We start from the raw sequence: 12,466 nt of genomic DNA on the forward strand, positions 1-12,466 counted from the left end.
CTGACAAAGTAAAACTGAAGAGAATAGAAACTAATGAAAACAGGGAAACTATGAGTGGATTTCATGGAAATAATTGCCTCAATAAGCATATAAATATTTAACTATTAAACGGAGATAAAAGAAAATGGTACCACTGATAGAAGTACATCAGAGATTGAACATAAGCATATTCAAGAAAAGCAGGATTCGTGTTTGTGGGAGTGAAATTTCTTAGTGATTATTATTAACATTTTAGATGCTACAAGATATGTCCAAGATTGACCACTCTTATAAAAAAGTCAGTGAAACTGTGTATTAAAAAGGCTGGCTGGTGCAAAGTTAGTTTTGGCTAGTGACATGAGACCTGTTAGTAGCCATTACGCCATTGCACCAAGAATTTAGTCTTGTGTCCTGGGTACTTTTGAAAATAAGATAACAAATTAACCTTGCAACATTTTAACATCTGTTTTGATAAGCACCTGAAAAATCTACAAGGCTGAGTAGTGCACATGGCAGTTATAAAATGCCCTGATTTCTCTTCAGTTTAGTTGTGTTGCTAGACATTAGGCATTCTGTAATTCCTGAAAGCAGTTTCTGAGTTTTGTATATCAATGAAAAGAAAGATGAGAAAATAATTTACTTGATACAGGGTGAGGTTTTTTGTTGTGAATTGAGTTGCAAAAATACTTTAGTGGTGCCATAATCTCCTTTACCCAGCCCACACACATGTAGTGTTATGTAACTGTCAGTTGCCCAAGTTTAACTGTCACAAGTTCTAGAGCCTCTTGGAAGATGTCTACTCCCATTTGACTTGATTCTTTTAAGGGATCTAGCCTTTCCAATACAAATGACTGCACTGAATCATGTTGTCCAGGTCAATTTCTTCAACTACAACATTGTTATCACTGTCCAATGGAGTTGGACCATCAGGATCATCACCATAGTATTCAAAATCATATGACTTTCCATTTGAAAGGGGGTTTTCAGGCTGCATCATATGATAAGCCACATTTGGTATGGCAACCAGTTTTTTTTCTGTTCTTACATTTTGGTGGTTGAAAGCTTCAGTGAACTGGCAAAGAGCTTGGTTTATCCTTGGTTGAAAAACTAAGTTTAAGGTGAAAAGATGCACTGAATTATCAGTGTCCAGGATGCCTGACAATTCAATACTATAAAAAATGTAAAAGTACAAGTGGGAAGTACAACGGAAAACATCCCACAATCTTTCAGTTCGTTGGTTGTGTTGATGGCCCAGCAGTGAAGCTGCCCCTCTCCTCTCTTCTAACCTGCACCATTGTATCGCACACACCAACGTTTTCAACACCATGATCTACTCATACTCTCAAAGGCCAAAATTCTCCGTCTCTCTTAACGGCATCCAGAAACAATTCAAGAACTGTTTCTGCTTTATTCTTGGTACTACATTTCAAAAACGTTATTCTCCGAGAAAATCCGTCTATACAGCCGTGAATTAGTATTTTCCATTGGATCAGAGAGTGATGTCCATCCAGATGCCAAAGCGAATTTACGCACCCCATCTCAAGACAGTATTTTGGGGATCTAATTTTGTTAACCTTTCTCTTATTCTTCTCCGTTGAACCTGTAACCCAATGGACTTAAAGAAACCTGCAATGAAGTTATATCCAGTAGCACTTCCGTGGTTAGAAATGTACTCTTGACTGATTTCAGTTCCTTATTAGGTAAGCTGTCGAAACCCCTCATATCTTCTAAGCCATACCGCCCGGGGGGGGGGGGGGCACTGCCATATATGGGCTATATAGGTATGTGCCGCTGTGAAGGGTATGGTTTTCAAGCAGTTTACTCTAGGATAGGGTATATAAATCAGAGCATTTGGGTCTAGAATAGGGTATAATTTTTCACAAAACTGACTAGTTGGTTGAAGATTTTATCTAGACTAAGGAAACCAGGAATTGCCACTCAAAAATATAAAAAAATCAAATCGGCAAGTTTAAATTTACGCAAATCAGCCTCAACAGTGTCGATAGATGGGGGGATTTGGCGAGTTTACTCTAGTATAGGGTAGCAAAATTCAGCTGAACTACAATCATGGACAAAAGTCTTGGGACAAATTTGCACTTTTGGTGCTTTTGCATACACGCCAGGTGCGAATACAACTTCACCTGCCTAACCTTGCCCCCCCCCCCCCCACCCCCCATACAATGCTGAAAACTAGTACGTGCGATTTCACCTGATTTTCAACATTGTGTTGGGGGGGGAAGGGGGAACAGCAACCCGTTTATAAAGGATATAGCAGCGTTTTCTTTATACTTCAGTTCTAAAACACAGATAATCCGTTACATTATATAAGGGTCCCAAGGACTTTGTCCACGATTGTAGCTTTGGTATAGGTGAAGGGTTCCAGGATCCCAGCGGCACATCCCCTCCCAGAAATTCCCAAAGTACCCCCCCCCCGGGCCATACCGTCTGTCACTCTTCTGTGAATTGTCCATCTCGAAACTCCAATCATCTATGTTATCGTTGTCCAGATGAATCCTAGTCCTCAAAGTTTCTCAGGCACCTCTACAGGAATTTTAAGAAATGGTCTTCCATGCTTTCCTCTTTTTTCGCTTTCTATCGTAATGGATTCCGCAGTTAAAATTGACGGAGTAATAGCTCTACGACGCAACACACTGAACACATCTACAAAAGCGACAGTAGTGGAATCTAAATTTTCGTTGACCCTTGTGTCTCGGTTGTAGCAATGCCTCATTTACCTAAGCAGACTAATGGTTTGATCAAGAACTTCGGCGTGCGCTTCTGCAACTTCTGAGTCAAAATTCTCAAAAATTATTTCCGTTTTATCCAAGACGTCTGCAAGAAACTTAGGAAACTCGACTTCTAAATCTAGTTCTCCTTCGCCCGACATGTTTTCAGTGCTCTCTAGTGCTCAGTTACTCTCGTTCCTGTCGGCCGCGCTCGGCCCACGAAGATTGCATGAATATTCGAGGTAGATTGCATCAATATTCGAGGTATTAGATTGAATCGTTATTCGAGGTATTGGATTGAATCAATATTCGAGGTATTGGATTGAATCAATATTCGAGGAATTGGATTGAATCAATATTCCAGGTATTGGATTGAATCATGAAAATTAAAAGATTGAATTGAACCAAAAATTTTATTTGCCATTGGATTGAATGCCTTTTTATATGTTTAAATAAAACCATTATTTAAAGGATTAAACATATATTGCAAGGGTTAAATTTTGCTACAAACGGCTTGCCATAGGTGTCTATGACCCTCCCCCTTTGTGAGCCATCTTTTAAGCAAACAAGCTACAACCGGTGGCGAAAACGACATGATAATCTGGTGAGTACCCTCATTTTGGTACAGTGTGACCCCCCCCTTTGAAAAATCCTGGCTACGCCCCTGGTTTTTGAAGGACCATTCGCCACCCCTTTAAGGACGACAAACTTAAAAAAAAAATGGCTAATAGTTTGTGAGATGGATCATCCCGCGGTGATATTGCTCCCTTAAAGCAATAGTCTGCCGTAGTCTGCTAAACGTGTTTCTTGAAGAGCTGCAATGTCAACATTGACTCTTGCTAGTTCACTGCTAATCACAGCAGTTTTGCGTGGGCCATCAATATCTCGTATGTCCATGTTCAAGCCAGTCGTCATCGTTCAAACATTCCAGCTCCCAAACTTGAGAGCTGGGCTTTTCCGTCTTGCTCTATCCATGGGTGAAGGAATTGTGGTCCACTTGTCAGCCTGTTTCCAAGCCTAAGACCTATGCACCCACACAGGACAGGTGAACCATGGCGGGACGGCACCTTATTGGCTGAGGGCTGCTCAGCTTGAAGCGGGCGGTAGCTGTCTAGTGGGACTAAATAGCCCCTCCCTGGCGCCCAGCCCTACGCCAATCGGGCCCTGACTTAGATCCGGTAACTGCCACTCCCCGGTTTGATGTCATGCCAGGCAAGGCCATACAACATGCTGAAGCTGCCTCTCCAGTTGCTAAGCCTGGGCAAAATTAAGAGGAGACTGGTTTGCCCAGCACCAGAATCCCTCTCTCGGTCTCGCTAGTCTTGTTCAAAGGAAAGGCATGGCCAGTACATTTGGGACCAGGTCGACTGCAGGAGTTGCCAGCGACTGGATAATATTCACCAGGCTGCCTACGGGGCAAACGGCTTGCCATAGACACCCCAGGACTCCCCTAGCTACGCCCCTGAAAACAACAGGTCTCGCAAAATTTTCGGGTTTCGCAGTCTCGTTGTTTAAGCGGTGATGTGCGTCTCGCAGTCTCAATTTTTTGCAAGGCTAAGAAAGTCTCGGCGTACCGATTTGTTTGTTTGATTTATAAATTATTCCTGAACATCTTAGAATCTGAACGTGTCGAGCTGGCATTAAAACCACTTTGAAGTCTCGGGCTTGCAATTGAAGAAGGAACATGTCTGGGCCCGCAGAGAAAAACTCTAGTCTCGCCTTCTCGCGAAGTCTCACATTTACCCTTCACCACAAGGGTGGAAAAGCGTTAAAAAATATTAAAACCGATCACTGAGATTCGAGCCATCTTCAATTCATTTCCCATAACAGCCATTTTGTAAATGTACAAATGTAGTTGTTGTAAGCTACTTCCAAGCCAAAATAAGCATTATAGCCTATAAATACAAATTGTTGTAAGCATTCATTACAAGCCAAAATGACACAGTTAAATTAAGTAGGAATACATAATATTATAATAGTGATCGCAAAGGCGAAAAACCGGAAAAGCTACTTACACTGACTGGGGGAAAGCTCCTCAAACCAAAACTAACTGCAAATTACCTAGGCCTCTGGAGTTTTCAGGCGAATTAAACTCTTATCTAATGTTAAGTTTCAATAATATTAATTATTATTCAAAACTGGGTCATTGGACCATGCAATTCAAGAGTTTTCATTGGCTTAGCCGTCATGATACAAATATGGAAAGCGTAAGCGTATATTTTGGGGCGTTTTAAGTTTTTCTTTTATTTTAGTTTTCTACATTTTGGGGGCGTTTTCAATAAAACAATTATTTCACTCGCGCTTGTTGGGTATGAGATGATTATAGTCAACTCATATCCAACACGCGCTCGTGGAATAATTGTTAATATGAAAATATAGCTTTTTAATCCACCGAAAAAGAGATCCCCTTAATTGTTTGTGTTGTTAATAATTGAATAGTTCCCGTCTGTAGAATGTCCTGAGTTCTTCGAAAAACAACTGAAATTGATTGAAATCTTCTGAAATTCCTTGTAAAATGTCACCGAAAATAGAGCGAACAGGAAAAATGTTAACCACTCTCCTAAGTTACTGGTGACATGTTGTGGGTAGAATTCATTTGTAGCGTTGAACTGCAACCAAGGAGCCTTGTAAAGAGGGTTTCCATGTAGTGAAAGGTGATTGGTTGTCCAAACTTTCAAGATCACGTGAATGGTACCGGTGACGGTCAAGACACAAGTTATCAGGAGTCGAGTGACAAACATTCCCCATGAGTTCATTGAGAGTTTGGCGAGTTGAAATGTGACCGCGGATTCCAGAAAACAGTATGCAATTCCACAAAGGCCAATTATCAAACTTCCAGTAAAATGAACGATTCCCAGCTGCCCATACTCCTAACAGAGGGAGAAAATGAAATCAAAACGGTTTTTTGATGATTTTTGATTGTATGTTCGGCCTAACAGAGCACAACCTAAAGGAGATAACGATTACAAAAATCCAATTTTGTTCATACAGCGCTTTGTGTCGTCAAAAATTAGATTTCTCTTTCGTCTTAGCGTAATTATTAATGCTTTTACATGAAGAAAGGCAAAACACGTTGAATGATTGACCACAATATAACGGAATCTGTAGATCTCTTCAGTTTGTCTATACGTGTCAGGACTTCACTCAGTCATCATTCAGTGGTTTATTTCCATTCGAAGAATGTACTTTGCGACGAGTTATTGTATTTCTGGCGTGCTGACTCACAAACCCCAGTTAACAGCGGATAACCAAAGTTGGCCTTTAAATGGAAATAAACGAGCTACATGTCCCGGCGACAGACATGGTATTTTTTTTCTTCCAAAGAGTGCTTTAAAATCGTTAAGTATTTAGGGCATTTTCCTGTTAAAATCAAGGCCAAGCAGGATTTCCAGTACAAAAGGAGGACGGATTCTCGGCTCGTTATACAAATACTAAGCAAGTAAGCAGGGGGGGGGGGGGCGGGGGAAGGGGGAGCAAAGCGAAAATTACAGTAAATGTATGGAAAGAGTGGAGAATCTAATGTTTAACAAATCATGGAAAATTAGAGTTTTGAAGTATTAATGAATTGAAGACTAAAATTACTAGGTAAAAGAATTCACAGATTACATTTCAGGGAAACAGCCTCGCTAGAAAAGCAAGTCGAAAAGCAAGTGGAAAATGGCGGGAAATTTTACAGACATCTGTATGAAAAATTAAAAGTGCAATTTTTCGCCTGACAGCAAATCTTTGTTCTTCAAATTTGCTCACAAAAAGAACCTTCTGCTGGGCATCTTTTCCTTGTTACTCATTAAATACTCTGAATGTCAATCACTCTATTTCTTTTCATACTTCTATGCTGTTCTGGTATCATTGTTTTTTCCTTGTGGCTCGTCAATGGGGGGAATGCTTCGCATTTTGTGGGGATGAAGTGCTCTTCTCGTCACACTTTTACCCCCATAGACTCGATTTCCGGAGGCCCAACTCTCTCCGTCCTACCCCATGGAGCTAGGTTAGTGGAGGCTAACTCCCTCCTCTCTACCCAGGAATGCTCACAGTGGCACTGAGAGAACGCCCCCTCCGTCCTCTTTATCCACTGTGTACATCCCCTTGGGCTGTAGGTTTTGTGTTTCTTCACACTCCAGGAAACAAGGGGAAGTTGATTAATCGATATATGTAGCCACCAATCAGATGTGAAGTAAAAACGCAAAAAAAAAAAAAAAAAAAACAGACAAAATTAACAGTCTCACTCGATCAGTCACGAAACTATCCTTCGATCGCTTCGCCTTTCTAAAGCCATCGTTACCCTGTAGTTTTCACATTACTAAATCTTGTAACCACTTAATAACACCTCAGACATTATTTTTTCTCCACTCGAACTCTTCGTAAATATAACGGAAACCGCCACATCAAAATGGCGCGAAAAATCGAGAGCCTGAAATTAGCATAAGAAAAATGTTTATCGATCAGTATTTTGCCTTCGAATTTCGTAACTGCCTAAATCTGTTCAGTACGCAAGTCGGTCTAATATCCTGCTCAGACTAAATATGTAATTCCAGCGATCAGTCGAAAAAAAGAAATACGAAAAATCTGCCGTCGTTGCCTGCGTTCTTTAACATATGCAGAACTTAGCTTGGTCATTCTCTATTTTCCAATTGCCCATAATTTACTCTGTTTGCCCCCCAAATTTTGCATAAACTATTGTCGTGAAATGCTCTTGGGAGGTCTTCCTATTCCCAAGAGCATTTCACAACAATAGTTTACGCAAAATTCGGTGGGCAAACAGAGTGACTTATGGGCAATTGGAAAATAGAGAATTTCATGTTGTTTCTTTGCAGAAGACAGCTCCGACTCTCAGCTACCCTCTTCCTCGTGTAGACGGGCCTTATTAAATGCTCTCAGAAATGGTGTGGCACACAATATCTAAAGGAATCTGAGTTTTGCTTGCATTTTTAACTTACCTCTCCCCTTGGAAAGCGGAAATTCCCAGCGATAGACACGCCAATCATAGATCCGATTCCAAAAGTTATAGATGCCACCCTTAAACGATAGATTAATCTCGTATTACTTTCCTTGACGCTTGTGGAGGCCATTTCAACTTGCAGAAAGCGCACAAACACTGCAAAGAGTCCAACAAATGCTACTGTATCAAGAAACTGGTTGAAGATGGAACCTTGTGGCTCAAAAGCGGCTGTTTTGCTAACACTCGGGAGAACTGGCTCGACATCTTGTTGACAAATCGCGATTATGTAGGAAGATATCGTACCAAAAACCAGGAGAATTGACCAGGAAAGGGGAAGAAATCCGAGGCCTCGTGAAATAGTTACCATTTACACGCTGTAGACACACTAAGATTTGCAAGTTACTGGTTGTCTATATCACTACACATAGTCAAACATTAGAACCCCCCGAAACAGCTCAACACGTTGCATCGTTTAAGGCCAAGTTCAGACGCCGTACTTCACATGAGCCGAGTCGAATGCTAAGCAGGGAGAACAAAGGATTTTTCTCATTTGCATTCGATTTGGTTCATAACGTCGACCCTGTCAGAGCTCCAGATCCCAAAACCCACCCATTTACAACTATCTGCACGCATCTAGCTGTATATTATCAGCATTAGATAGTACGGAATGAAGGCATTAATAAATGATGATGATTCTCATCGACAAGAATGCATGTAGAACGCACATTGTAACAGAAAAAAGAGCTTTAATTATAAGAGTCCTAGCTTACCACAATAGATGCTTTTTTCGACACAGAAACGAATCGAACATCATCTTCTGCCCTCAAGCTAAAGAATGAAAACAAAAACCGTCTGAAAAATTATCATACTAACACTGGCTCGATGAAAGCCGCGCTAAAACTACACATCTTCGGCCCTTTACAAAGATTCAACGTCGTTCTGACGGATTGGTACGGCATTAAAAGAGTACTGTAGTTTATTTCTATCTCAAATCTTTGCGGACTATTATAATTTACTTAAAGTAAACTTTTTTCCTTGAAGGGAGACACAAAACATAATATTTTGAACAAAATATTTTTAAAAGATTAAATCCTGAAATCACCAACAAGATCATGAATTTTGGGATCTTGAAAATCCCGGTCTTAGTCATGCTCGTTCGTATTTCATTACCTACAACCTATTTGATTATGTTCTAGCTTAATGAATAGTCATTTTTAACGATTCATTAAAATTTGAGAGCAACTTTGTTTATCAGAAAAGTCATGGCTCTAAGTATTGAAGCTTGAGCCCCTTAATTATGTTTATCTCCGGTGGCTTCACCTAGCTTGTGAGGTCCTGACAGCAAATCACTGCAAAAGGCTCATCTTGGCCCAAGATGAGCCAAAAGCCTGGTCTCTCTTGGCCCAAGCCTGAAATGCATAACATAACATAAGTAAGTAGTCTGTGTGGCGGTAGACGCAAATTTATTCCCCGCAAGTAACCGACGCTGAATACCGACGTGTTATTTTCGTCTACAACGCAGACTGAATGTTCCCGATCTGCCGACGAAGAATGTCTAAAGAACATTTGCAAATTTAAATTTCAAGTGCTTCGTCGCAACACCCTTATTTCACTTAACCTTGGTGACCCCAAAAGCCTAAAACTATTTATGAAGATAATTTTATATTTTTCCTACCAGAAAATAAATTTGAGTATTTTACACTGTTCTGCAAGGGAGACATAGTAGTAGTCTTCTTGCCTTCACGCAAGTTTTAACCGAGCTGTTAATCTGATTATCACGGAGGGGCCAAACCACCCCCCAAATGTTTCGTCAGTTCTTGGGTATTTCACATTATTTCACATTACTTAAGTATTGACTCTTTCTACACCAAACTTGGCAGATGAGCAGGAGACCTATTGCCAATTATATTTACGTGAAAAATGTCAGTAAATGTCAAAGTTGTGACGTCACAGCGATGACGTCATGTTTTTTGCCACTTTTGAAGTTTTTAATATGCATATTTTTTACAATGTGTTCGAAAGAGCACATCAAGGGGAGTTGAAACCTGAAAAAATTTTGTCCATATCACAAAAATTAAATGAAATATGGCATTTTTAAATATGAAAAACAACTCTGCAAAATATGGGGTCCCCCCCTGAGAAAAATCCCCAAATTGGAGCCGTCATTTTGTTCCAGCAAATGCACCTATGTTGCACATGTGATGTGCCAGATGACTAAAGCAAATATAAAGAAGAAAATCGAAATAAAAAATTATCCCTCTAGTGTTATTGCGTTAAAATTAGTTTTGTTACGTCATAACCTGTGACGTCATCGTTTCTTTACTGTTAATACCAGCCTAACAAAGCCAAAAATCAAATTTCTAAAACCATACGATTTTTGACAACATCAAACTTTCTATTTTTCTAGATTGTTAGCCTTCCTAGAAAAAAGTGAAAAAATAAACTAGAGAGACTGACTTAAGAAGGACAGTATGGTTAAGCAATTCCGGGGGGACAGCAAAAAATATTTAATTTACCATATCTCAAAAAATAATCATTATAGCAAAAAACGGTTTCCGGCATTTTACTCCTCAAGCCAAGGCTTTTCCAATGACAATCTTTACATCAGATTTTACAAAAAATTATAGTACGTTTTGGTGACGTCATCAATTATGACGTCATAATCCGACATTTTGTCACAACTTCCAAATTAAAATAAACTGGAGAACAAAGAAAGCTCATCTGCAAAACTTGGTTCAGAAATATGTAAACCAAGCAAATATAGCCTTCATGAAACATTCGGGGGAGGGGGTTGGCCCCTACGTGATACGCAGTGGAGAACAACGTAAGATTTAAACGAATTAAAGAACGAAAACATGTTCAGTAGTGCTCGGCAACATAACTCAGCCAAACTGAAACACAGCCAAGAAAACTTCAAACAAGTAGCTAACAAGCACAACAGGGCGAGAACGGTCTGGCCCGCTTCAACAACAGTTTTAAAACACACACATCAAGTAAAACGTATATCTGAGCGAATTCGCAAAAACATGCCCGCCAGGTTTTCGCCTGGATTCGGAAGCCCGAATCCAGGCTGAGCCAGCGACCTTAAACCCCGGGCCAGGCTGGGCACATACCCAATGACTGGCCTATCTGCTGGTGGCTTGCTGGCGGATAGCAGGGGAGAGGGGAGGGTGTCTTGTACTGACACCCCCAACTAGCTAGACCTTGAGTTTTCAGTGTTAAATAAGCTTAATATTGACTGTGTTTCGGGGTATTTTACTCAGTTGTTTGACCTTGTTTGAGGCCTCTGTGTTGACATGGCACCCTGCTGGAGTGGTTTATGCCACTTGCATGCGTGAGGGGCCAATCTCCTAGCCAGAGGAGTGGTCAGAGGACTTCTGGCCGCTGGGACTGTCTTTGAGTCAATGCGGGCATTTTTTTGCGAATTCGGTCAGATATATAAAACGACAAATATCAACAAGTCTAATAATTATCAAATGACATTCATAAGTAAAAAGAACTAAAATAAATCCCTGGAACATATTCAAGGTACAAGGGAGCGAGTAAACTCTTTCACTACTTTAGCATCAAACACGTGTTCCTTGTACTTGGTCCAAATCATCTTCGCGTTGGTTGAAGTTATCTTTGTTTCGGCCCAATGATACGGTGACTGTTCAGGGATCTTTTCACCAACTTTTCCAACACTCTCCTGGTCTCCTGTATCAGTGTAACACCCTTTCGTTGTTTCTTTACTCAAACATAAGCGGAAGGCCGTCATCGAGAGTCAATAGGCGAGCTTTTGACTCTCGATGGCGGTTAGGTAATCAGATATCAGTAGGTAATTATTAGTAGGTAATTAGATAATTAGATAATTAGATTCACGACCCCTCAAGCATGTAGTGCTTAAACGATAATCGTGTTTTCAATAAAGGATTTTACTTTACTTTACTTTACTTTACTTTACTTTGCTGAATAATTAGTAGCATGTGCACGCGTGTTTTGGAACATATTTGCAATTCAAATATTAAATGTATAACTGAGATATTCGCGCCAGATTAAAGCAGGTCAGTATTATAGCAAAGATTTGAGTTTAAATTTTCACTGGTCTCGACTCTGAGGGATCCCCCATATTACAAATACTTTGTAAAACGATTTACTGTTTAATATGGCACTTAACGTTCGTTTTTCCCTTTTTATAAGCGTACAAATGCTGTAAAATAGTCTAATAAAGTTGAAACATAAAAGAAAACATTCGAGTCATTATTAGCCAATCCGAATGCCTAAAAGAAGAGATAACGTGAAAAATGGCAAAGATTGCGACAAACCTCTACTATAAGAAGATTCATCGCTCTTTTAGCCAGTGAGGCAAGGTTAACTGGTGTACTAACTAACTAAGTCAGGTCTCGACATATTTGTAGTTCTTAAACCTCGCAGGGATAACCAAGTTCAAAGTCGTACATTTTTATCGTAGAATTCCAATACCACTTTGTTGCTATATTAGAAACGACTACCTGTGGTTCATCATGTTCCGCAAGGCAAAACAAAAAGGAACATCTTCCTGTATTCAGTATGTCAACAGCGTTATACCATATGTAATTTGGCAGCTACCTAACATGTTTTTGTAGGCCTAGAAACTCTGCTATAAGCAATTGCATATTGTTTTAAAGAGCAATATCACCGCGGGATGATCCATCTTACAAACTATTAACCAATTATTTTAAGTTTGTCGTCCTTAAAGGGGTGGCGAGTGGTCCTTCAAAAACCATGGCGTCGCCAGGATTTTTCCAAGGGGGGGAGGGGTCACACTGAGCCAAAATGAGGGTACTCAACAGATTTCCATGTC

At 40.2% G+C, this 12,466-nt stretch overlaps 1 protein-coding gene across 1 annotated transcript; it reads right to left on the reverse strand.

Moving 5' to 3' along the window:
- Positions 1–4,497: 4,497 nt before the first annotated feature.
- Positions 4,498–9,500, reverse strand: LOC149103480 (DNA damage-regulated autophagy modulator protein 1-like). Its single transcript, XM_089273945.1, has 2 exons — positions 7,643–9,500; positions 4,498–5,575 (listed from the first exon to the last, which is right to left on the reverse strand). Exons 1-2 carry the CDS (start codon positions 8,009–8,011, stop codon positions 5,114–5,116), a joined length of 831 nt encoding a protein of 276 aa, XP_089130071.1. The 5' UTR covers positions 8,012–9,500; the 3' UTR covers positions 4,498–5,113.
- Positions 9,501–12,466: the final 2,966 nt, after the last annotated feature.

The sequence above is a fragment of the Orbicella faveolata genome, unplaced genomic scaffold (genome assembly GCF_042242905.1).
Source record: "Orbicella faveolata isolate gen_17 unplaced genomic scaffold, um_ofav_v1 contig_35, whole genome shotgun sequence".
NCBI classification, from domain to species: Eukaryota; Metazoa; Cnidaria; class Anthozoa; order Scleractinia; family Merulinidae; genus Orbicella; species Orbicella faveolata.

Excerpts from the sequence above, each read along its gene's own strand:
- LOC149103480 (XM_089273945.1), bottom strand. The coding sequence starts at position 8,011 with ATGGTAACTATTTCACGAGGCCTCGGATTTCTTCCCCTTTCCTGGTCA. Across the intron at positions 5,576-7,642 it reads TCCGCTTTCCAAGGGGAGAG|GAGTATGGGCAGCTGGGAAT; the intron begins GTAAGTTAAAAA and ends TCCCTCTGTTAG.